The following is a 26,400-nucleotide window of genomic DNA, read 5'->3' on the forward strand; positions in this document are numbered from 1 at the left end:
TATGGAAATTATTTTGAGGGCAAGGCCCAACAAATGAATGGTTTGGATCTTCGGATGGAGTTGGTCCCACTGTATTTAAAAAAAAATACTTGCATATGTACATGCATATACCATATTAAATTCTAAGAAAATAGACTGATCAAGCCATTTGCATGGGACCCACAAGTAAAAACACCATCTTGTGGTCCCTACCATATCAACAGCCCATATCACAATCACTATAAAAAATCGTCTCCTGTGGTCCCGTGAAGTTGCCAAGTTGGAACTGGGATGCCTTTTCTACTACTCTAGAACATTGGAGTCCCCGCAATATTCGGAGAAGATTAGGGGTAATTTTGTAAAAATCACTTTTAAACCAAAAGATTCTGTCGTTATTGCAAGCGTAATGATTTTGTTCTCTGGAGACTGAAAGAAAGAAAGAAGAAAGAAACCCTAAATTCATTGAATGATGGTGGATTTTGGATGCTCATCCCTTCGTTTTTCTGCTCAGGTTTCTCCTTGTGTCTTGTACACGGATCACAGCCTCTTCAATCTCGCTCTCAGGTGAATTTTCGTTCGTGTTTTTATTGATTTTAACAAGCTCTTAGGGTTTCTTTCAAGGTTGAATCTGATAATTTGTTGATGCTGATGTGTTTGTTTAGAACGTTGAGATTCTCAATTTAGTTGGAATTTTATTTATTTAATTTGATTTAATGTTATGGCAGCTTAAGTAGCTTTTTTTTTTTTTTTTTTTTTTTTTGAGAGAGAGAGAGAGAGAGAGAGAGAGAGAGAGAGAGAGAGAGAGAGAGAGAGAGAGAGAGAGATGATCAAGCAGAACATTAGGCCTTTTTTAGGGTTAAAATGGTACTGATTTTTGTGTGTAATTGTCTAATAACTGATTACTCCTTTAAGAGTTTATATAGTTTAGCAGGGTTCTGAGGTGATTTCCTATGCATGGTTTTGATTGATTGGTGGAAGTTCTTATGAAAACTTAGGGGCCGTTTGGATACGATGATTTTAGAAACCTGGATTTCCTCAAAATTGTACATGGGAGACGAGAGTAGAAAGAGACCAGCCGTCGTTTTTTTATTTCTCGCCCTTCTTTCCAGCAGCAAGAGAGCAGCAGATCACCCTATGTTTCCAGGTTTTAGAAATCTCAGGATGCGGGAGAGATTTCTAAAACCTGGTTTTCTTACTTAAAATCCAATAAACACTGTCAGTGCAGCATACAGCAGCTTGATCAATGATCATGAACTCTCTTTTACACTGTTTTCAACCTAAAACCTGGTTTCTAAAATCCGCGTGTCCAAACGGCCCCTTAGAGTTTTGTTCTATTGAGATTGATGATCGCGATGTTAAAATCAATTTTAAGACCTCAAAATTCTGGCACTAGTTAGATTCTCCTTTTGATCTCTATTGGATGTTGTGATATCTGAAGTAATTATTTGAATTGCAATAATTGAGCAAACAAACTCTTGATTTTTGTAGTATGATGCTTTTTGTTTCTATTAACTGTTGAATTGGTAATTATTCACTTACTGTTTATATAGTTGAGCGTGATTTCTGAGGTGAATTTTTTTTTGCATTTCATGCATGGCCATGATTGAGATTGAGAAGTTTATTCCCAAAAAGATAAGGCTTCATTTGAGGTAGAGTTCTCTGTTGCTGATATCAATGAGCATGTTTATGCATCAAAGGATATGGCCCTGTGTACCTCTCTTTATAGGTGCATTTTATTTATACAAGAATACGTCAAGAGACTTGATGCGGTATAGTCCTTGTCTAAATGGGTGTACTCCTGGTCTAACCTATTCCAACTATAAAAGAACAAGATACTACAAATATAACTTGAAGGAGAAAGACTGGAATATCCTTATACTTATGACAAACGACATTTTCTCTTATCACCTGCCTCAAATTAGGCAATGAAGATTTGTGAACTCCTAACTCTATCCTCAACCTTTGAAAAGAATCATGAGAGAAAGGGGAGAGAGCTTTACTGCAAATGGAAGCAATTTGATCCTTGGATACATAAAAGTTGTATGAACTATGAATGTGCCCCACCAAAACTTTCTCACGTACAAGTGATAGTCAATTGCAATATGCTTCATGCAACATGAAACATGATATCAGTAGCCCTGCATGCGGCACTAAAGATTATCACAATGGAAGAGTGGAGCTTGTGAAAGAGAGATACTAGGATCTCAAAGAAGAAAGGCCTACCAAGTGCTACCAGCAGTAGTATTTACCATGGATCAATATTCAAGCATCTAGGGTTATGACATTGATGTGACCTTGTGATGTGATCTAGCATCCACATGATTAGTTTTTTCTTTATGTAGGTATAAGTGTTTACTTATTTTAGTCTTTTTTTCATATATTTGATTGGTCTTAGATGCGGGGGATGTCCAAAATCCAAATCAACCCTATGGCCCACTACCTGACCTATTATACCCATGACCCACGGTCTAATACCCTCAACCCAAGCCTTAAACCTTTCCTTTATCCTGTTGGTCCTTCCTCATGGCCCATCACTTTTTTAGGAATAGCAATGGACCACCACTTAAACTTCTAAAATTCATCTTATATGGCAATGGACCACCAGTTAAACTTCTAAAATTCGTCTTATATCTCATTGCCCTTTCCTGGTGGCCCACCACTTAAACCCCTAAATCCAATTCACTTAAAACCCTTATATCCCGTTGGTTTCCATTGGCCTTGTCTTATTGATTGTTTTGAAAATCTTACGATTTAAGATTCAAATCAAATCTTATGGATTACTATTTGAATCCCATGATTGAATTTTAATTTGTATGAATCTTGCAAATTTCAATTGAATCTTGTTCGACCGTAAATTGTACGATTCATGTGATGTACCATAATTATTTTTTGTATAAAAGAAAATAGGATTTTCTCCGAAAGACCCTGTTTCCATTCTACAGTAGATGAATCCTTCAAAAAGCCTCTCGTGGGAAGGAAGAAGTCAATGGAGGAGTTCGAACGAGTCGAATCGGACCAGTTTGAACCAGTCAAGCACAATGCATGTGCTTGAGGGTATTGAGTGAGACAACTATAATGAGGACAACACAATGATTTAGTAGTTTTTTATAATTGATATTTGTCATTTGATGTTTGAGACCTTGATAATTGATTCTATCTTGTCTTTTATTACTTTTAAGATTATTATCCAATAGTATGGGTTTGGATTGGGAATAGATGATTATTATGTGACAAGCTTGTTATAAAACAATTCATGTCATGATATTGAATAACTAATCGTGGTAGTTTTTATTTAAATTAATTAATCTGTGATATGATTTACGATTCGACCTCTGTTATGATTTACTATACAATTCTGATTTTCAAAACATTCTATTCACTAATGGTAGAATTGTAATAATTAAGAAGATGAAGGAGAATTTAGGGGAATGATATCCCCCCCCCCTCCCCAGACGGATAAAATCCCCCCCTTTAACGTTTTCCGTGAGAATGGTTCACTGCTTGATGATAAATTCACCCCCTTTAATGTTTTTCCTTCCCTTTGAAAGTTAACGGATAACGCTAAAGGAGGGGATATCATTTCCCAGAATTTATTATTCTTGAAGTGTGGAGATTGTAGGGGCAAATTTGTAATCATTTACTAATTGTGTTATAAATGAAATTGGAGAGCTTGCTTTCCAATAAATGCTTTATCTGGAATTAGGAGACATGGATATATCATGTAGTTGTATATATTGTTTATGATATGTCTTTGGGGTGAGGGAATTGTCAAGCTTACATTCATTTCATAGCAATTCATATTGTTTTGGCATGCATTGTTTCATAAGCTGAGTTCTTTTCTAGTGTTTATTTTCTGAAAATAAGCATTTTAGTTTGATATGAACAGCATAAGCTACTTTATGTGATGTTGTGTGTATGTGTGTCTGTCTGCCTAGTTTATTGAATTTAAAGCCTTTCAGGAGGCACTTAAGCAATGGATTACTGGCTTCATCTTTGCATGAATCGTAAAGAGAAGCTAAAATGTCGTTTGTAATTGTTTCTAATAAATGGATACTAGAAAAAAAAAATTCCTAATGAAATCTCTAAGCAAATTTTGTGTTGTGTAGAAACAGGTAGCTTTCCTACAAAATAATTTTGAACCTTACAAAACCCTTGTATCCTCGTAATCCCTCTAAGGTCTAATGAAACTGAGGTGTGATTTTCTCATGGATTTAGGATTTATGGATATGATTGGCAAAGAAGCAAAAATAAAAAGTGATTCTCTCATTGGTTTTAATATTTTTATGAATATGATAGGCAAAGAAGCTGAACTATGATGGCACACATGGCAAATGAAGTTTCTAGGAAGTCTACTCAGAAGACGAGATGCTGCGTTTCTTGCCAATTATTCTAACTGGACGGGCTCTCTTTGGTTTGTTCTTGATTTCGGTGCTTTGTAGAGGCCACTCAAGCAATTATTTCTGGTTGTGTTGCTTTTGTCTCTCCTTTTGGTAACAAATGGAGCGTGGGAATTCAACCCAAAGTATTATTCTGAGTAGAGGCAGCTCTGGTACGTTAACTTTGTTCTTTTTTATTTATAAATGCTGTTGCTATTAGTATTGTGTGTATGCACATGTATATGTGCTTGTGTTTTGTAATGGTTGGGTTACTGCACAGCATGCACACATATTTATGCATTTTTATGTCTATACATCTTTCTCTGTGTGCGTGCTTGGGTTATTTTACCCGGAGTTTGTACCCATCCGGTTCCTTTAGGCTGCCTTATGGCAAAATTTGGATTTTGTAGAAATTTTTTTAAAAGTTTTCCTGATCATGTTATATCTGGTATCCCCATTAAGAATTATCTGTTTCTGCATGAATTAGGATATTCCATGGCAATAATTGATCTTTACTTTTACTTTCAGGAGGAATTCTAGACTGAAGGGCGCCCTTGAAAAAAAGGGATGAAAGGAGCCCCTATTGGCTGTAAATCACAAAAGTGCAGTTAATGTTCTTTGACTTTTCATCCCATTTGATGCACTTTTATGGTTTACAGCCAATAGGGGCACCCTTCATCCCTTTTTCCAAGGGCGCCTTTCAGTCTAGAACTCCTCTATTTTCAGTCATGGTTTTGTTAATTATGGCCATCATTTTCTACAGAAGTGGGAAGCCACTATATGGTGGAATCAGGACTTTACATGACATCTTTTGCTGCAACCATCTTCATTGCGGCACTTATAACAGTTGGGGTTTTATTGGTTACACTTCTGATCACATTAACAGTCATGTTAGAATCATGCGAAAACAAGAGTGCCGGTATCATTCGGCTAGGAAAAGCAAGCGATGACCATGAATATTGCAAGGTTTTTGCTTTACACGCAGAGCTAAACAAATTGGAAGCAGAAGAGTTCCCCTCAGTTTGCAGGGCACATACCATGCAGTACATTCAAGAACAGTATCATCTTGATCTTAATTTTACTATGCGGGTGGCAGAGGACTACTTTGGTACTTCGACACCAAATCGTGATGCCTTGGATGTGGTATTGATGGACATAGATGATATCTTTCTTCCTCAACACAGCAGTGTCTTGCAGTATGGATAATTTTCATATGCTTAGACACTATTTTTAATCTGGATGGCCTACATGAAATGCTTTACGTAATCTCTTTGTTGTATTTGCTGGTGATATTTTTGGGCTGTTTATTTCGGACCAGGATGATGTTAAGAGTTAAAACTCATTCTTACAGGTCATAAATTATTTTCGGTCACTTCTGCCGATGTTTCATGGAGCACATATTTATCTTCTATTCCATGAGTACAAAATAGTTCTTTAAGATTACAAAATAGTTCTTTAATATTTATCTTCTATTCCATGAGCACTTATTTATCTTATGGAAGTAATAAAGTAACCATTTTCTTTAATATTTATCTTCCAATCTCTTTAATATTACAGGTTCATTCTTGTTTATTGCTTACATGTGCTTAAAATTACAAGCATTTTTAGATGGAAAAAATCAAGAAAACCGGTGTCTCCACTTTTACCGGGAATATCTTTCCAAATTAGGATTTTGTGTCTCAACTAGATTTTGAAATGTTCAAAAATTCATAAGGTTCAACTATCTCTTACTATTCTTTACAGCTGGGGTTCGCTCATTCTGTTCTGAATCCTCAAGTCACCAATTCTAAACCAGATCAAACCACAGCTTATTGTTTGTACCTAACTATGTTGACCAATTCTAACCAGATCAGACCACAGCTTATTGTTTGTACCTAACTATGTTGCATCAGTACGGATACCAGTGTCGAAATCTGACGTGGGTATCGAGTGTGGGATTTGGCAAACCTCAAAAAGAACGATTCATGGATGGGTGAAGAATCCGTGTCGGACACTCTCGGAGTCCAATATTTTAGGATTCTTTGAGACACTTCTAGATCTCTTTGATTTGTTTTGTTTTTTTCTGAGTACTATTACCATAACTTTACAATTACCACGTGCTTTGAGTTTTACCCAACCTAAAAGTAAGTTTCTTAAATGGAAATAAAATATTACATCTACTTTGTCGATTAAAATAATCAGTATTTTACTTGTTATAATCATATTATTATGTAAAGAAAAATTAAAATTTGAGAATTGATTAAAATATTTTGGCGAATCCATGAATCGTTCTTTTTGAGGTGTCGGACACCTCAAAAAGAACTATTCAAAAACTAGTAGTGCCGATTTCAAAGTATTCCAAAACTCATAAGATTATGCGCTTTTTTATCATATGTTACTTTATGTTACATATTTTTTGCATTATGAGTTTTTTTAATCATATTTCACTATATGTTACCTACGTTTTGCATTTGACTTTTGATGCCCAAATCTATAAATTGCTGATTCCAACCAAAGATCTGCCTAATGCCGTCAACTGGCTATTCCAATTATACAATGTTATTTTTTTTTTATCAATTTCTAGCACATTTAACATTAACTGGAGGAGAACTGGATTCCAGCACTTTCACGATGCATGTCAAACAATGGAACAAGAATGTTGGTTACGAAAACAAACATGAGGCTATGACTTTTGACAGGACATGACGGGGTTCATTTATTTTCAAAATATTTATACATTTTTGTACATGGCTCAAGATCTCTGTTTATTTTCTTTTCCTGAATAATTTGTTGGTTATGACAGGATCATTTTAATGTCCATCTGACTCAAGACTAAAGCATTTGTTTCTTATCTTCTGTAATTCAGATTCAATCTTTATATTGGAGATAAGGGGGCTGAAGAGTTGAAGCATCCAATGCATATGTTTCTTTCGGGATTACACATGAAACTCCGAACCAGTGGCTGGTCTTTGATTTTTTTCACAAGGAAGCCAGAGAAAGAGCGGAATGCCACCACTGGCAGCCTTATTTCTGCAGGATATGGGGGATGGTCTTCTTTGATTATGAGGTAGCAAGTCTGTTTCCTATATTTTGATGTATACACGATCACTTGTTGTTTAGGTATCACAGCTTCTGAAATTAACATGTTTTGAAGTGTATAACGTTTGGATTACTATGGTAGACATTTAACGCATGAATTATATGAAACTCCAAGGGATCCGTATGCCACTATGGCCTGCATTTGCAGAAATGTACCAATAAAGGGATAGGAGATTAATCGGTCATCAATCATGCTCATTTTGGAAGCTTGTTAATAGAATTATTTTGGGGGAAGGCTACTCTCATAAAAGCTTCTCTCTCAAACCTGCCAACGTACTTCATGTCTCTCTTCAAAATCCTTCTAGAGTGGCTAAAAAGATCGAAAGTGTCCAAAGAGATATCTGATGGGAAGGAAACGAGGAATGCGAGAAACACAAAGCCTTTAACGCCTCGTGACATGGGAAGAGGTGTGTAAATCTAAGAGTTTAGTAATCTTGGCCTAAGGAAGTTGTGTTTCAGGTATAAATCTATTTTGGGGAACTGGAAACTTGAATCGGAGATTTGGGGAGGAGGGAGACACCCTTTGGATAAATGTTATTGTGGTTAATTATGGGGACGTTTGGGAGGTTGGAAATGAAAAGAGTATGGCAGTCTATTTGTCAAGTCAAGCCAGATTTTGAGGGGTATGGAATCCCCTTCGGTTAGTCAGTTTCTCATATTGCCATACTTGAATCTTGAGAGGATTGTTAGAGATAGGGAGGTGAGGATAATTGATTACATGTATGAAAAGACTAATTTGGGGATGAGTACAGTTTGGAATTTCAAAGAATATGAATTTGAGTCTTTTTCTTGAGCTTCTTTTTTTTAAAGGTGTTTTTGTGTCGTCCGTGCCTGAGTCATATTTTTAGACACTTGCCCATTTTTAAAGAAAATCAAACAAACCATAGAAGCAAGCCAGCCTAGACATTTGTGGCTCATGTATGTTAATTCCTCCACTTCTCCACTTTTATCTTGTGGTTAAACCGAAGCAGCCCTTCCTATGTAGTAGCGACACAGTTTGATCTTTTAAAGTGCATTTATGACCTAATGTGGAAATAAAACTCTAATAAGAATGGAGAATGGAAGAAAGTCATGCTGACCTAAAATGGACCTGTCTTTTCTATTTAAACTGTTGTCTCAATCCTTGCCCTTATATCCTGTTTTGAACTCGCTAAGATCTGGCAATTCTCTAGCAAGCCTTTTCTTGTTTTCGGTGCATCCCAAACTCCTCTGACTTAGGCTTAAGAGGGACCGTATCACAACAAATTCTTGGATCAATGTCATGTTGTTAGCAGAGATTATTTACTTCATCTTATAGTGGATTTCTGGTCCATATTTCACATGCACCTGCCACCCAACGCGAGGGAAGTACTGCCATGCTTTTTTTTAGTAGCATCAACATGTTCATAATGGTCTATATGACCCTCATAGAAAATGATTGCGGATCAAGAATGATATACCTCGGCTTTTATTATCAGAAAAGGTTAGGCGTTCCTCACAGACTTTACATTGTCCAATGCCCACTCCATCGGTGAGACCTATGGGAACCTCTATAGAAATGGCATGAGTCCCATCAGCTGCACTGAGAAGAGTAGTCCCTGATTTCAGATTGGGATTCAAAGGTCCCGAGCCCCAACTATCCAAAAAAAAAAGAAGATCAGTGAACCAGACTTGTAACACTTTCGTCTTCTTTGTATTATCCATTTATGTTGTATTCAAAGTGGAATGATATGTTGTGCCTTATTCACACCATGATAGGCATATTGGGTTCTCTACGGATTGTATATCATTAAAAAAAGCCATCAGCCCCATGAGTAGAATTGTCTTATCAGAACAGTTATTGAGCCCTACACAATCCATGGTGAGGCCCACAGATGGATCGCCAGACATCCAATCAGGACTGTGTGCCTCCATTACTCCTTGTTTGCGCCAGAATATATGATGTCAACGAGTCCCACTTGACCATTCACCCTCTTTAAATTCTGCAAGATGCTACATTCTCTCCTGTATTTGTGCAACATAATTTCTCAAGAACTTTTGTTTGTACCAATTACCAATTGTGTTTATGTCAATACCTCTGCAGGTCTGATGATGAACTACCTATGGAAAGCTGGGAATATATCTCAGAAAGAAGGATTAAATTGCACAACCAAGGGTTTCGTATCGCAAGCGTGATTAGCAGCCAGATGGATGCCTTGATTGGTCCTTGCTTAGGAAAACGTAATTTCAAGCTCCCAAATCCGATTTACTACAAGCTAGAGCAGCGCATCAAGGGCGTGTGACTTGCATTGAACTAAATGTGGTACCAACAACCTTATCTTGCTATAAATGTTTTGTTAATCAATATGTTGTTTATTTAACTGTTTAAAGTAAATAAATATTTGTTTATATTGCATAAAAGAAATTATTCATGTATATTTTAAAGAGGAATGACACTGTAAGCAAGGAGTTGTTTATGATATACCTAAATTTTGCAGTAAATCAGATGATCTGAACTATTTGATGGAGTGTTTAGGAATGTTGAATTTGAGTTGTTTTAGGCTCCTTCCTAAAAAGACGCTCATCGGACTCTACTTCTGCCACATTTACATCATCAGATTCATTGATCTGAATGCCAACCATAAGGGCGCCTAATTGCCGCTGAGAACACCTTGATAGGATATAATTTTGTGAAAATGAAAAACAACTGGGTTAAAAGAAAGCGGCTTGGCCATCACCTTGGTAGGATGATATAGGACCTTTATCGATCAAGCAAAGATAAGATAAGCCATTGATATCTGTAGTAAGCATCTTGAAACATTGACACACCTGTGTTCTCGTACTATTTCTCTATTCAAATTTCCAATTTCATCTCTTACAAAGCCTATCTCTGAAGCATACCTTCCACCATTTCAATAGAATAGGTATGTACTAGGAGGAGTGTGCATTTCTCTGCTAACACACTCTTTTTAGATATTAATGGCATTGCTAATGCCATTAGCATCAGGGACGATGACTTGGTAAACGAGACAAACAATGTTCTAGAGCAGCTTGTGAATCAATTCTCCCCAAACACAAATGAGAATGAATTGGGTAATTTGGTGCCTTTTTAACGAAAGTAATTTTTATGATTTTTACTCCTGAGAATAGAAAAATAAAAAAAATTATGTTCTTTTAACCATATGTGAACCCATGATTCAAACTAATCCTTAAGCAGCATTCTCTGGAATGACTTATTATTACTTCAAAAAATAACCACTCTTCGGCGCATCTGAGCATTCATCTGAACATTCTGTGCATGCTCTTAAGGTGAGGCAAGAGGCTCTTAGGGGCATTTTCATCCTCACCACTTGGTAAGCAATTTGACATGGAATCTGATTCTCGTAGAGGTTATCATATCAGAAGTAATGGAAGTCAATTAATCCAGCTGTATATAATTTAACACGTCTCTTCAAATTATTTTTAGAGACCTCTGTTGATGAGGATGAAGATCAACCAATTGTTAATTCTAGGCTTGATCCCCATCACAGAGGAAATTGAAACAAACCAGGCTCAGACATAGTACCGAAACCATATTCCGATTACATCGATCAGGGGTGACTATTTCCTTTAGTTCTAAGATGGAGAAAGAAAAAAAAAAGATAGAACGGCGAATGATCTTTTAATATAAGCACATCTCCAACCAGGATCAAGTCCACAGAGTACTAATGGAAGCATCAAATGCCTGAAACCAGCATCAGATCAACTGATGCCACCTCCTGGGAAATATTTACAATGAATTGAATTGGACCAAATACAAATACATCCCATCTCGTAATAAACAACTTTCAGTTGGAGCAACACCTCAGAATTATCCTCAATTCAGAACAGCAAGCAACATGGAGCTGTTGAATATATAAGATCATGTACTCATACAAGACCTACTACTGTGGAAGCCAAGTGATAGCTGCCTCCTGGTAATCAATGGTGAGTGGACACAACTCTGTCTGGTCTGGTGCTAATTTCCAGTTACAAAGGCTGTGATGGAGAATAAATCAAATTTGAAGATGATATGGTTCCTGGTAAGTGGGCTCAGATGGATCATTAAAACTTTCGTTCTACATAAGCATTCATTGTCTCCCTTCACTCGAGGACAAAAGGGTATAATTTTCCCCAAAATCACCTGCAGTAAATAGCTTGATCTATTTGTGGAGGGATTTGCTTGATTTCAGTCCCGAGTTCTTGCTCAGTCCTGTATCTGTCGAGGATCAAAAGAGACTGCAATTTAGAAACAGCATAATGTTCAACATGAACTTAGTATCACGAGTATTTTATTAAGAGTGAAACCGAGTTTAATACATTGGTTGAAATCGGAAAAGTAACATAATGGGAAAGGGAAATGATATATTCGCGACAGTCCCTCTAGTGTAAAATAGTAGTCATAAATACACTAGAGGGGGCTGTTCCAAGTAAAAAAGGGGCGAATATATCACTTCCCAATGGGAAAACGTCAATGCATTACATCCCAATGGTAATATATGCTCCGTTTATTTTACTCCATCTTATTTACTTAATCAAATTCAGCCAAGTTAAGAAATAAAAAAGAAGAAGAAGAAGAAAGTGAGAAATGCAAGCAAACAAAAAGCAGAACAATAGTTGAGAATGGATGATAAAACTAAAAATATAATGAAAAGATGAGAGACCCATTGCTGTTGACTCAGAAAGAGGAAAAATCTATAGCTGGTTAGATCGAGTAAAGAGATGAGAGGATATAGGTAAGCTTTACAGAGTACAAAAGAACAGGATGATAGGATTTGAGAGAGATTCTGTGTACTAGAATTTTGGTTATTATCAGCATAACAAGTATTTGCCATAATATTAAGTAAAAATCCGTTAAATATTTATACAGGAGCAAACTATCATTTGCCCAAGGAGTATCATTGGGAATTTTTTTTCCTTTGGCCGGAAGATAACAAACGCTCATTGACTCATATTTTGCACTGAGCAGAACCACTTACAGGTTAAATCGATCCTCATATGTGAGTAAATTTACAGCTAACCCGAGATGGCCGAACCTTCCAGATCGACCCACCTGAGGTGAAAAAAATCGGGTTAGAAAAGGAATATCCACCTTCAAGCTGGCAGAGACCAATATAAACGTACCCTATGCAGATAAGTTTCTGAGTTCTTTGGGAAATCAAAGTTGATGACAACATTAACCGCCTGGATATCAATACCCCTAGTAAATAGATCTGCGGAAAAAGGAAAATTATTAAATGACTCATAACGATAGCATGTAATTCAATGCATAGGTTTGCATGTATAGACACAAGGATTGAAATTTTGGTTTCAGTTTTGGCTGAAATTTCAGCCGAAATTCCATAAAAGAAAAAAAATCAGAATTTGTGACGGAAAAAAAATCAGAATTTCAAAAAATATTCAAATTTTTAGCCAAAATTTCGGTTGAAATTTCGGCTAAGAATTCAGAATTTCAGGAAAAAAATAAAATAAATAAATAAATAAAAACTAGCCAAAATTTCAGATTTTATGCGGAGAACTTTTCTAAAACAACACTAGATCCTACCTGAGCAGACAAGATTTCTGCATGCACCATTGCGAAAGTCATGAAAAACTCGATTACGATGTGATTGCAGCATTTTAGCATGAATGTAGAAACATGAGTAACCTAGCTCAGTGATTTTTTTAGCCAGCAGTTCCACACGGTTGACCGAGTTGCAGAATATTATAGATTGATTTATTTGAAGCTGCACAAAACAGTTCTGTTAGAAGGAACTATTCACTAACAGATCAAGATATAGCCAACTAAGCAATTGAGATGACGACCTTGGAGAAAAGAGTGTTGAGGCAATGAACTTTCTGTCTTTCCTCCACAAAAGCATAGAACTGAGTTATGCCCTTGAGTGTCAGGTCATCCATGAGATTGATGATATATGGCTTTCGCAAAAACTTATCTTTGAAAGCTTTGATAGTGACAGGAAATGTTGCGGAAAATAACAAAATTTGACGATTAACAGGAAGGAAAGAGATCAAATGCTCCACCAAAGGTTGGATCTCTTGAGACAACAGCTTGTCAGCCTGGAAAAGGATAAAATAGTAAGCCTGCTACATAATCATGCTAACAATAATAAATTATGAGATGGGTAGCTAGATACAGGTGTGCCATCTAAACAGTATGAAAACATATGCACTGAACCACATAAGATAACTCTGTATAATAAAGAAACTACGCAGAAAGATGCAGAAACGAATGCAGAGAACACATCCAAAGGATCCAAACATCTAGCATTAGATTTTGATTTCAAAGATGACCCATTCAGCCATGAGTAACTGAAAAAAAAAAAAATAGTGTTAAATGAAGTAATCAGCCATATCGTGGAAGAACATAACTAGCATTGGAGCCAAATAACACAATTAAGTCAGCATTTTGATGTGATTGCCCTATAATTGGTGTTATTCAAAAAGCAATCTGATTTTTCGCAAAGTTTTAAACATCCATATTGGGGCTGTTTGGCATGAGGGTAGTTATACCTAGAACGGTCGATCGCTGGTTTGGATAGATTTAGAGAGACACCCAAGGAGGTCGCCGAGTACATGGTCGTTCTCCTTCAAACCTGAAGCAGTTGTCTTCCCACCTGTGCGCAGTCATGGTCATTTTCCTTCAAAACCAACCTATCAATCGCTGGTTTCCGGGTCATGCAAGGAGGGCGGAGAGGAGAACAAGGGGCTATTGACATCTCAAGGAGGAGATATTGAAATCTCAGCTCCACCCTGAGAATTCAATAGTCGATTCTTCTCCCCGCTATGACCTAGAAATCCGCGATCACTGGAAGCCAGCAGCCTTGAAATGGCGATGGGAAAGGAACAGAAGGCTCCCCTGAAATGGTAAAAACTGTTAAACTTAAACACAAGCTATGAAGATTTCCAAGGAAGCCAGTGGCCCAAAAACTGCCGATCACCAATGCCCCAGGGATAGCTATCCCCATATTGAACAGCCCCATTAGGTGATGGAATCAGTTGAGTAGTTGACCAAAAAGTACTTTAACATTTCCCAACTGAAGCTAAACGGCAATCAAATAGGGTGAGGAGGGTGAATAGGAATGTTTTGGTTGTTAGTATTCAATTTCAGATTGCTGATCGGATATAAGTAGGTCTTGTTTATGTATCGCTGTTTCCTCTTTCTTCCATGACCATCTTCATCACGTCTTTGTAATTCTTTTTTAGTTTTTTTTTTTTTTTTTTGAATAAACTAATGAAGATCTCTGTTTGGTTGCTTGTAGATGGCTGGGAGATGAGGAGAAGAAGAAGTCAAAGAGAATTAGACAAGCATGCAAGATGGGGAGAAGATTAGGAGGAAGATCTGTGAGTAGCGTTTGATTGCGCGAGAAAATTAGCGGAAGATGTAGGGTGTCGTTATCAAAATATAGGGTGGAAGAGGGAGAAAGGGAAGAGAGAGAAACAGAGAAAAAGAATAAGACAAGAATCTTCTCCTAATTCCCCACACAAATTTCTCCATTTTGGTGAAAAAAGGGGAGAAGATTATGGGGGGGAACATCTCCGCCACATAGGCGCCACCTAGGATGAAAAGCAATAATGATGTCTAGAAGTTGTCTATCGGTCAAGGGTCTAAATAACAACCAAACATGCTTTGGGGAGATCTTTGGAAGATCTCAAGCATTTGAAACTCCTACAATCCCCCCAAAATGAGCAACCAAACAGAGCAATAGTTAACGTAGTTAACGTTCAGAACAATATTTCAAAACTTCCCCGTCAATCATCAACTGACCCAAGCCGACTCCCTTTTACCTTGAACGTACTTTTATAAAGCAGAAGGGCCCACATGGTTAGATGATTTGAATCATTCATTTGCTGCATCCCTGTTTGGATTGCAGGAATTTTCTGGACTTTTCCCAAATTTTCCTCTTTTCTAATGATTGATTACTCATGAAAAATAAATAGCTACTTGAACCACCACAGTTGAGGTTTTATATACAGGGAAAAAATAAATAGCTACTTGAACGACCTCTAAATTATTGAAATTAAAAAGATTTCAAGAAAAAAAAATGTCATGGAGAAATATTTTTCCAGCTATCCAAACAGGGCCAACACCAGGAGATATGACCGTTGCTTAATTCCCAAAACTCAATTTAGTTAGTTAAATCTATTTTAGGTGTCCAAAACTTGCCTAACAAGTCACCGTCAAAGATACAAATCTAACAAGCACGGTTTCAAATTTCAGTCGAAATCTATCAAAATCAATTAAAAAAAGATTTTATCTCATAGAAATTTTCAGCCAAAATTTCGGTAATTTTGGCCGAAATTTCGGGAAAATATTAAAAAATAAACAAAATTGAAATTTTTGGGTGAAATTCCTTAGGATACCCACAAGATTTAGATTTGGATTTCTCACATTTGCAGTTGAGATTTGGAACTGGATCAGATCCTTAGATTTCCAAATCGGCTACAACAGTGAAAATTTTCCGATTTTCAAATCTGTTCTGCGAGACATTATTTGGAAATCAATATTTGTGGCAATTACCTTCACCCTCGCTGCTCCTCAACCTTGCTGTAGCAGCAGCCATACGTCCCTCCCTCTCTCGTACAACATGAGCATGAGGCATGATTGTTGTATTTTGTATCCAAAACTCAAATCCAAATCCAAATACAAATATTTGAGGTATCCAAACGTGGCCTAAATTTCGGACGAAATTTTGGGAGAAACGATCGAAATTTCAACCTTTTCCGAGTCCACATTTTTCTGTAATAAATCAAAGCTCCTTTCACTCTCGAGTTATGACTGCATCAACCGAGTACTCGGTCACATTGCGTCGAGTCGACTAGTATTTGCTTTGGCCATGTTTTGAAGGAAAAAGGTATCAGTATTCAAACACCGGTCCTTCACTCGCTCATAAAATCAGCCTCTCATAAGTCGAGCACACACCCTCACTATTTAACTCATCTCTCTCTCATAAATATCACGAGCACACAGCCTTACTATTTAATTCTCTCCTATGATTTGTGGACATGGACGCGAGTGTCGCAAGTCAACATAGACACGGAGTGTCGGAAACGGCGAACCCCCAAAATTTAGAAATGAGGACACAGCTAAAATAGGAAGTATATACAATCATTATTTGTGGATACGGATTTGTGTGTCGAGTTTCGACACGGATACGAGTTGTTTGACATTGCAACATCCAAAAATCTAGAAATAATGGCACGTACATACATATAAAATTACTGATTAATATCATAATTTGTAACAATATAAATATGATATGAGGTATGGATTCAGTCTTTGTTGTGGTGGTCGCTTCTCAAAAATGTCTCAGTTCATAGCCTGTTGGAAGACTTTGTCCACATAGCACAGCTGTATTTCAGGGAGGTTTATAGGCTACATGGGGTGTTCATTTAACAGACTAATAAATTATAGAATTAATCAACTATAATCTAAAATAAACATGAGATAATCAAATAACAACACATTCATCAATTTAATATAGTTCTTTTCTATCTCCAATATAGAGCGAGAAAGGGAAACCAATATGATACAATGAATATAGTATTGGAAAAAGAGTTTGTCTAGGGTTTTAGGTTTAGGGAAGGGGATACAACAACAAATATTAGTTAAAGAAGAGTTTATAATAAAATAAGAGTTAAAAATAAAAGAGGTTAACACAATATTCTCTAATAAAATAAAATGTCAAACTTGACACGGTACAAAAACGTGTCCACACGCCCACATTAAATCTAACACTTCTAGCAGTACATTTAAAGTGTCCAAAGGAGTGTCAACACGTGTGGACATGCGTATCGTGCCGTGTCGGACATGGCACGACATGTGTGTCATCAATAAATTCAAAGTGTTGGCTAAATCATAGACTTTCTGTCTTTAGATTTTCTAAAATCTTTCTTTAAATCCCCTCTCATAAATGTCTCCTAAAACGTCACATAATTTTACCAGTTTCCTCTCTTATTTGATTCCTATTTTTCCCTCCTCATCCCCCTTGAAACATAATTGGCTCCCTCCCTCGCTCCTTCAGCAAAGAATTTCTGCCTATCCAGTGTTCTCTCATCAGGATATCACCAGATCAAACTAATTGCCCAAGGATGTTCTTAGCTAAAATTCATAGATGTACTATAGCCATTTTTTACTTTCGCATTTGGATTTTTTTCATGAAGAATACATCTTATCAAGCATGAAACAACATGTTCTATAATTTCTACTTTCTGATATGTGATGCATAGAGCTTTTCATCTCCTTCATAAGCATATTCCAAACATGTATTCAGTAAACTATTTACTTGCCTTTTCTTTTTGCCAATATTGGTCAATCAGTGTGAGAATATCTCAAGAAATTCAGTTGCAGTCTGTCGGATGCAACTGTTGGGTTGTATTTTTTACTTCCTGACATTTAATGCAAAGAGTAATTTTAGACTTCAATTCCACACATATGATCTTTGCTAGAGTGTAAAAACTTCCCCTGTAGCTTCAAACCAAGCCTATCCAGTATGGACTCCTCTAACTACAACAGAAGCTTATCATCATACCAGTATCCCTTCATCGTTCAAGGTCGTGGCATAAGGGAATGTGTACTTATTATAGCATCATCCCACTAGATATCCCAAGAAAAAAAGGAGTCCTGGCATGCTTCCCTTATTTTATAATCAAACAATCCAAGCGTACCAAGCATCCCTTTCTTCCTCTCTAAACAATATGCCACAAGGCCCACAACCATGGTATCAGCAACATAACTGCCCATGTTTTCCATCTAAGCTTTATTTTATCAAAATCACATCTTTGTTATTGGTATAATTCTTTGCCCATGCATTGCTCAGGCACAGATGATGCTAGTATGGCAATTATTTCCAAGAACATATGCCTCACAAGGATAATTAATAATACTATCTAAATGGTACATCTCAACATGATAAGAGCCATATCTTTCAAATCATAATTGGAATTTAAGAATTCAATCATATGGTTTGAGAAACAACATAGGGAACTATGTAAAAACCATACCTCGTCCATGACAAGCATTGAACAATCTTTCAATATGCAAACCCCTTTCCTCACAAGGTCAAGTATTCTACCAGGCGTTCCCACAAGTAAATGAACTGGCTGGTACAAACGCATGATATCATCCTTCAAGCTAGTTCCTCCAGTTGTGACCATCACTTGAATCTTCAAATGTTTCCCGAGCTCTTTACAGACTTGCGAGGTTTGAAGTGCCAGCTCACATGTTGCAACCAATATGATAACTACAAAATTGTGCATAATTAGAATTTGGTAAATGCACAAGGCTACGAAATTTTGAACAACATCTAATTAACGAAAATATACAAAATTAGCAACCAAATTTGAAAATTTTTAAATTGAAAAATCTTTTATATCATTTTTAATACTTTGTCTATAGGCAAGAGATGAGACATGGTTAAGGGCAACAGACTAACTTATGTTGTAAACTGTGTATGCTGTAATTTTCTGAAATATCATATGCTTGGCATGTTAAGTATTGTCTGTTGTAAACTGTGCACGCTGTAATTTTCTCTTGAAAATCAATGACATTGTACATGAATGGGGCTCCTAGTTGTGTTCTTCCCTACAACTACAATGACCCCAACACCTCACTTCATAAATGATATTTGGATCATTGACTTTACCTCTAAATCTTTTAGTTTATTTCTGTTTTGGCTTCTATGATGATCAAATCAATGATAAATTTATCAATTGATCCACATGAGAGAACAAGTCTTGTTGATCCTTGGAAGAAAAAAAAAGGCCAAATCTTATTGATTCAGATAATCTGGAAAATTTATTGAAAATTTGATTACATTCCGGAGTTGGTCTGAACGGTACCAACTGCTTGAATCAGAATAATGGCTGGTTCCCTTGATGAATTCCAGTGCTTACCCAAATGCTGGAATCGGAATTGTTATTCTTTTCACAGGGGAATTGGAATAGGAATGGAATGTAATGCTGATTCAAATTCATGATTCTAGCAATCCAAACACACTTTTAATGTTGTTGGAGTATGATCCTCCCTAGAAGGCAGGGAGTGTGACAATGTAAATGCTTCTCGGGTCCTTTTCATCAATTGCAGGGTTTGGCGACCCGGAATTGACTTGGCTTCGCCAGAAGGCCTCATCTCTAGAAGCTCAGATCACGAGGCGTCCCTCTCGCAGTAGGGTATCCCTTGCCTCACTCTTGTGACATGCTATATTTCCCCTCTCCATTCCCAAGTTAAGGGTGAGTCTCATGTGTCAGTTTGTGGACCAAAGTCTCACGCACTAATCCCTACAGATGCTCGTAGTAGGTCATACATTATCTCAGTATTAGAAGATCATATTATCTCTCTCAAATTCACTGGGAAGGCAACAACAAGGCGGACTCTTGGGCAGATTTTTGTGTTTCATGTTCGAGTTGAGTGTGGCATGGCATGCCTATATTGTAGGAGTGTGTCAGTTTTGTCCTTTTGCACTTCTGTGTGGGGTGCTATTGTAGCTCTTGAGTGCCCTTGGCCTCTTGCATCTGTTTTTCTTCTTGCACCCTTTTGGCATTTTGTGCCTATTGGCTTGGCTTGGCTTTTTTATTTTTTTTGCTTTATCAATGAATCAAATGTTCAAAAAAAAAAAAACAAAGTTTTTCAAATTTGTCAGATGAACCAACTTGAAGCATGCTTCCACCCAAAGCCCATCTCGATAACAAAAACTTGTTACTTCCTAATAATGTTCATTCTGGATGACTAAACAAAATGAGAGGAAAGGATAAAAAAACCTTGAATAAAATTTTTGTTTTGATCAATCTTTTCCAATGCAGGAATGCAAAATGCGGCAGTCTTCCCCGTTCCATTTTTGGCTCTCGCAAGAATATCACTTCCTGTCAAAGCTATTGGAATACTTTCTTCCTGAACAGGAGATGGTCTTTCAAAACCCTTCTCATATATACCCATGAGCAGCTCCCTCTTGAGAAAATAGTCTTCAAACTCATTTCCTTTGGTAGCAGTTACATCCTGCACAAAGACAACAAGAAAAGTTCAGTCTGCAGGTTAGTTTATCATGAATTGATGTTTACTTTAAAAAGAAATAACAATAAAATGTGTGGCATCTCGTCTTCCATAAATTACTATGCAAAGTAGACTCTACAATTTATACTATCGTATTTCTAATACTTAATACAATAATCTAGTGGTATAAGATTTTTTTTTTAATGGTTCTAGTGATAAAAGATATAAGAGAGAAAATTCTTAGGAAATGTTGTTCAAAGTGTATAGAAGTGAATAGTAATGTTGTTCAAAGTACCTACTATATATAGGACATAGGAAACGTTCTTCAATCACTTCAATGGAATTCGTTGTGGTGGTCGCAATAGGAATGGACTCTGGCATGGTAGTGTCAACGGCACCAATGGCAGATGCAGGCAGGGAACCAAAAACAAAATCCCGCCTAGCAATGCCAGTAGAAGGTCGTTGGGTTTTTTTCTTCTTTCTAGATAGACAGGTATAAAACATGATGAACAAAAAATGTGGGTAGGGCAAAGACAAAGAGGTGAATGAAGAAAGTGCCATGCGGCTAGGGGTATGGGCTATGTTGCATGGATTCCTTGCCCTCCTATGCCGAATCCGTGTCGACACGTCTCCACATGCGAATAGGACATGGATTCACTTGGGACACACCCGGATTCTTGTCGTGGCCGTGTCCGCAGCCTATTTTTTTTTGGGCAAATCCGATTCATCGTTGTCTCTTTTAAAATGCAAATCCTGCATATGTTTTCTTCTCAATTTTTTTTATATGAAAGCACAACCCGTATTCTTTTAATGAAAACCCTAGCACCTGACCTTCAACATCAACCCCCTCCCTCTTTTGACTCGCTTAATACAAAAGTCGCCTCAACACTACCCTCAATATTTTCATGTATATATATATATATATATATATATATATATATATGAGAGAAGTGTTTCTGCGCAGCTGCGTAGAGAGATATCTGCGCACAATTCCATTAGCTTGTAATTGTCATACTTTGTCACCCTTTTTTAGTAATTTTTCATTTAAAACTTACCATTTCTATCACAAATCTAATAAACCGTCATGATTACTATTTTTTTCTAATAAACCGTAATGATTACTATTTTTTTTCTACTTTTCCTAGCAACATTTGCACCCATTTACTTCTTCCAATCTTTGCATCCGGACGGGCCACAAGCCGAGCAAGTGGAATCGGCGAAGGTGGCTAGCAAATTCCTGTAAAAGAAAAAAGGGAAATGTTATATGTTCTTCCCCTTCGTCAATCGTCTTCTCCAGTCACGAGGATCCAAACCAGCTAAGCTCAGCTATTTATTGTTTTTTCATTTTTTTTCCTAAATCTATTTTTCCTTTTAATCTATATTTCTTCTTCACTTGGGTTTCTAATCTATTTGTTTTTGTTTTCCTTCAAATGGATTCCATGTCTCCACTTTTGTTTTAATTGCTAGACTCCTTGACGAAGCTACTTGTCTCTCCTGAGTGCTGACACAGAAAGAGTTTACATTGTGGTCTGTTGACAAATAAGATCCCACATCTCTAGGTACTCCTCCCAGTCCCAGACACGTTGATTAAGTGGTTTTATCTGGAAGGACGTTTTTGGCCACCAAATTTACACTGGCTGAAAATTCATAAGGCTCCATTTTGCGTACTTGCATTCCATTTGACAAGGCTCCATTTGATTAAAAACAAACTAGTGTTGCTGCAATTCGAGCCTAGTTACAAGGTGGACGATTCATTGTACCATATTCCTCAACTCTAGTAACATGTATTTCAGAACCATTCAAGAGAATAAGCAGCAACACAATTAGATCTTCACTTCTCTCTTAAAATCAGGAGTACAAAGAAGATGATTAAAATCAACAAAACAAATACAATGAGATATATGATCCATTGGAAATGTCCACAATCATCTTTACCATGTAATAAGGGTTCACAGGATTCGTTGCAAAAAAATGTGATTTTTACTTGATTTCAAGGACATTGATTAAGTATACTAGGTGCGAAATCTTGATTCGTAATGCAATAGAAAAAGAAGGTCCCAATTTACTAGCTTTTTTAGGAGAAAAATAAATTCACACCCCTGTATGGCAACCGTGATTGATGGCAAGAAGAAGAGAAATGGACAATCTCACAGTGAAAGGTGGTACCCTCAATATTGTTAGGTGGTTGGATCAACCCTCTAACATTCAGATCCGAGGGTTAGGATCAACTTACGGAAATGATTTTTGGGGCACAACCTATATGGGTTTTGGCCCATCTAATGGACGGTTTGGATCATCCTATGTTGCTGTCCATACCGTACTTTTAATAAAAGGTTGTGCCCCATCTAATGGACGGTTTGGATCATCCTATGTTGCGGTCCATACCGTACTTTTAATAAAGTAAGAGTGCCCTCATCAAAATAAGTAGTGCCGATAAGATTTCCCTTTTTTCTTTTACAGGAATTTGCTAGCCACCTTCGCCGATTCCACTTGCTCGGCTTGTGGCCCGTCCGGATGCAACGTAAATGGGTGCAAATGTTGCTAGGAAAAGTAGAAAAAAAAATAGTAATCATTACGGTTTATTAGAAAAAAAATAGTAATCATTACGGTTTATTAGATTTGTGATAGAAATGGTAAGTTTTAAATGAAAAATTACTTAAAAAAGGGTGACAAAGTATGACAATTACAAAGAAAATACAACTGACATATGACAATTACAAGCTAATGGCAGTGCGCAGATATCTCTCTACGCAGCTGCGCAGAAACACTTCTCTCTCTCTATATATATATATATATATATATATATATATATATATATATGAGAGAACATTTCCTACACACTTGTGTATGTAAGTTACCTACACACTACCTTAAAATACAGTAGGGGCCCACATTGTTTGGGTGATCCAAACAATTCATTTGAATGGTCCTCGCATAGATAGGGTGTCCACAAAAAATAAGATCCATAGGATCATCCCAACCCTACGATTTGTGGAGGTAAAATGGACGTGTATAAACCTTCACAAATTAGTCCATTTTTTCCTCCATAGTTTGAATGGTTAGGATGATCCTATGGATCTGATTTTTTGTGGACACCCTATCTATGTGAGGACCATTCAAATGAATTGTTTGGATCACCCAAACAATGTGGGCCCCCACTGTATTTTAAGGGAGTGTGTAGGTAACTTACCTACACAAGTGTGTAGGAAATGTTCTCTCTCTCTCTCTCTCTCTCTCTCTCTCTCTATATATATATATATATATATATATATATATATATATATATTAAAATTTCTAATTTTGAAAATTTTATTTTATTTAAAATTACCGAATCTGAGTCCTACTTTTGGGGGTTTGCCTAATCCGACACCTCGAATCCGTGTCGGATCCCGACACGCGAATCCGAATCCATGCAACACTGGGTATGGGTACCTTATATAAAATGTGATCACCGACAATATTAATTATTAGAGGGAAGATTGTAGTCCTGCGCACGCGCGCGCGCACACACACACACACACATATATATATGGATGAAATTAGGAAATATGAATGATATTTCCTAAGGTGCACTACAAGAAATACATGACACCCTTGTTGAAATGGAATACATAATCGACTAAATGTTTCTATTCAACTCATTTTTACCTTGGTTGAGTTCTCATCCGAGTCTAAGTTTTAATGGTTTAAGGCCATCCCAAAGATATAGTAGAAATGAACAGCCAAACTTAAATAGCATCACCCCCTTTGTAAGAAAAGCCACTCCCCAGATCCCACCAATCTTGCTTGCCCTAGTTGCTTTACAATTGGAAACACTTGCACTACAGATGCATTTCAACATGATCTACATTGGCAAAACATGAAGGCCCAAAGCCTATTACAAATGTGAGTGATAGTAAAATTCGACACAGGTAACCAGATAAGAGCCCATATAACAACAGTCAAAAGTAATTATGAACTTAATTCCATGGGTATAAATATTTTAGCTTCTAAATGGAATAGGGACTAGTGAAACAGGCTACATGTGGGTTACCTTTTGTACAGACAGTTTCTCTCATTGACAAAATGTTACAAGTACCATCCAAGATTGAGGTATTCAACACTTAATTTTGAATATGACAATTAGTATGGAAGTTTCAAAGCATTAGTTCATTGCAGAATAACAACAGGAAACATCATAGAGATGGGGCAAAATATCTGAACAGAAAACGGTCAGATGAAAAACGGATTCTACCTCTGTCTTGTAGCGGGTGTCGGGTGGTGGAATATTCAGCTGGGCCTTCCAATCTTCTGAACTGAATAAGAAGTGAAAAACCAATAAATTATGGTAACTAACTGCACATGGCATCGAATAGTAAAGCTACTAAAACATTAAGTACACACTGGACCAAAGATACAGAAAGCAAGTTACAGTTTAAACCGAGTACGCAAAAAGTTAAAAATAAAGACTTGAAAATATGCACAAAGCAAGTTACAGTTCTGTTTAAACTTTAAACCCAGTACTTGAAATTAAAAATTAAGACTTGAAAACATGTGCACATGCAATGAACCCTGATCTAGTTTAGTTCGCCTTAATTTGTTGAATACTACAAAAAGAAATATACATGTATTTCGCAATTTCCAAGTTCCCAACCAGTAAATTCCCCAATAACTCTATACTTGAAATTAACAACCAGAAAGGGGAATTCAACAATTAATAGTACAGAAAAATAAAATAATAAATCCCATACCTTCCCCAGAACCCATTCAGTAGAGAAAAAATACCAGCAATTTTCGATTTTTCATAAGTAAAACTCAAAATCTAATGCCATCCTCGGGAAAAATCCCAACTTTAATCGATCCAAAAAGGTTAAATTAAAAGTTCAAAATTAACAGAGACAAAATGATCAATCAATCAATCACAGTACTTCAAACAAAAATATTTTCATATCAAACCATTATCTATCAAACCGAATCCAATAAAAAAAAACCTATACAATCAGAAACTTAAATATAAAAAAAATTAGGGTTTAGCAATTCAAAAATAAAATAAAATTAGGGTTTATGGAGAGAAGGTGAGAAATGCAGTACCTGGACTCTATAGATTCGGATTGAACCCTCTTTTCTTCTTCGTTCGGATCAATATCTTCGGAATTATCTATTTCAGGTTCAGGATCGAAAATGGGCATCTGATTCCTCCGAAGCCATTGCTGATGAGATTGAGAAGGGTTTCTCTGAAAGTAATTCTGCTGTATATATGAGTTTTCGTGCCCTAATCGTTCGTTCGTAGGTCCAGGAGCTAAACGGCCTCGAGAATTCATGGCGACGGATTTCAGATTTCAGTCGAACGGGGAAACCCTAGATCTTCTCGGCTGAGATTTCTAGGGTTTATAAAATGCGAGATCATTAGGGAAGAAAAGCCTTTCGGGTTGGAAAAAAAAAGAAAAAAAGTTCCTCGGGTAGGATCATGTTTTTTGAGAATATTTTTGGGCCACGATCTAAACCATTTAATTGAATGGTTTAGATCATTGAAATAAGGGGGGGCCGTTGCATGATCAATTACTAAGCAAAATACTAGTTGCAAAGAGAGAGGAGGCTCAAAAAAAGAGTGAAGGGATAAAATAAAATAAAAAGGCATTTCTTCCACTAGATGTTGCCTCTCTTCGGATGCAGAGGAAACGTTGGATCACCTTGTGCTTCACTATCCTTTCTCTTTCAAAATTTGGACTATGGTGTTTAGAATCTTTAGAATGTTGCGGTCTACCCTGAATCTGTTAGAAAAGTACTGTTAAAATGGAACTCTGGTCCCTTTGGGGAACTGGGATGCCTACTATGGAGAACTATTTGTTAGAAAAGTACTGTTGAAATGGAACTCTGGTCCCTTTGGGGAACTGGGATGCCTACTATGGAGTACTATTTCATATGTCATTGTATAGAATACATGGAAAGAAAGTAACTGAAGGATCTTTGAGGAATTACAAAGGAGCTCCAGTCGTGTCACTGCGGAGTGGAAATCATATCTGAGCA

The 26,400-nt window shown here is 36.8% G+C and overlaps 2 protein-coding genes across 4 annotated transcripts; one reads left to right on the forward strand and one right to left on the reverse strand.

Annotated features, from left to right (window-relative positions):
* Positions 1-331: 331 nt before the first annotated feature.
* Positions 332-9,893, forward strand: LOC143879961 (HAD superfamily, subfamily IIIB acid phosphatase). Of its 2 annotated transcripts, none has more exons than XM_077382694.1 (5): positions 332-543; positions 4,276-4,528; positions 5,122-5,551; positions 7,201-7,401; positions 9,496-9,893. In XM_077382694.1, the coding sequence occupies exons 2-5, from the start codon at positions 4,477-4,479 to the stop codon at positions 9,692-9,694; spliced, it is 882 nt and encodes a 293-aa protein (XP_077238809.1). In that variant the 5' UTR covers positions 332-543; positions 4,276-4,476; the 3' UTR covers positions 9,695-9,893. The 2 variants fall into 2 exon arrangements, with proteins under 2 accessions (XP_077238809.1, XP_077238808.1); XM_077382693.1 differs by having other exon boundaries at positions 337-543; positions 5,119-5,551.
* A 1,362-nt stretch (positions 9,894-11,255) lies between these two features.
* LOC143879962 (DEAD-box ATP-dependent RNA helicase 8-like) lies at positions 11,256-26,087 on the reverse strand. Of its 2 annotated transcripts, none has more exons than XM_077382696.1 (9): positions 25,465-26,087; positions 24,629-24,689; positions 20,166-20,400; positions 18,411-18,649; positions 13,215-13,466; positions 13,057-13,135; positions 12,534-12,622; positions 12,389-12,462; positions 11,256-11,628 (listed from the first exon to the last, which is right to left on the reverse strand). In XM_077382696.1, the coding sequence occupies exons 1-9, from the start codon at positions 25,692-25,694 to the stop codon at positions 11,550-11,552; spliced, it is 1,338 nt and encodes a 445-aa protein (XP_077238811.1). In that variant the 5' UTR covers positions 25,695-26,087; the 3' UTR covers positions 11,256-11,549. The 2 variants fall into 2 exon arrangements, with proteins under 2 accessions (XP_077238811.1, XP_077238810.1); XM_077382695.1 differs by having other exon boundaries at positions 12,955-13,135; positions 25,465-26,081.
* Between the last annotated feature and the right edge of the window lie 313 nt (positions 26,088-26,400).

The sequence above is a fragment of the Tasmannia lanceolata genome, unplaced genomic scaffold, assembly GCF_043159265.1.
Source record: "Tasmannia lanceolata isolate RefF3 unplaced genomic scaffold, GAP_Taslan_0.1 ptg000006l, whole genome shotgun sequence".
NCBI lineage: Eukaryota > Viridiplantae > Streptophyta > Magnoliopsida > Canellales > Winteraceae > Tasmannia > Tasmannia lanceolata.

Coding starts and splice junctions, on each gene's coding strand:
- LOC143879962 (XM_077382695.1), bottom strand. CDS start 25,694: ATGAATTCTCGAGGCCGTTTAGCTCCTGGACCTACGAACGAACGATTA. Junction 13,467..18,410: donor CAATGCTTGTCATGGACGAG/GTATGGTTTTTA, acceptor ATCCTTTTCCAG/GCTGACAAGCTGTTGTCTCA. Junction 13,136..13,214: donor TCAACACTCTTTTCTCCAAG/GTCGTCATCTCA, acceptor TGTTTTGTGCAG/CTTCAAATAAATCAATCTAT.
- LOC143879961 (XM_077382693.1), top strand. CDS start 4,477: ATGGAGCGTGGGAATTCAACCCAAAGTATTATTCTGAGTAGAGGCAGC. Junction 4,529..5,118: donor TCTGAGTAGAGGCAGCTCTG/GTACGTTAACTT, acceptor CATTTTCTACAG/AAGTGGGAAGCCACTATATG. Junction 7,402..9,495: donor TGGTCTTCTTTGATTATGAG/GTAGCAAGTCTG, acceptor ATACCTCTGCAG/GTCTGATGATGAACTACCTA.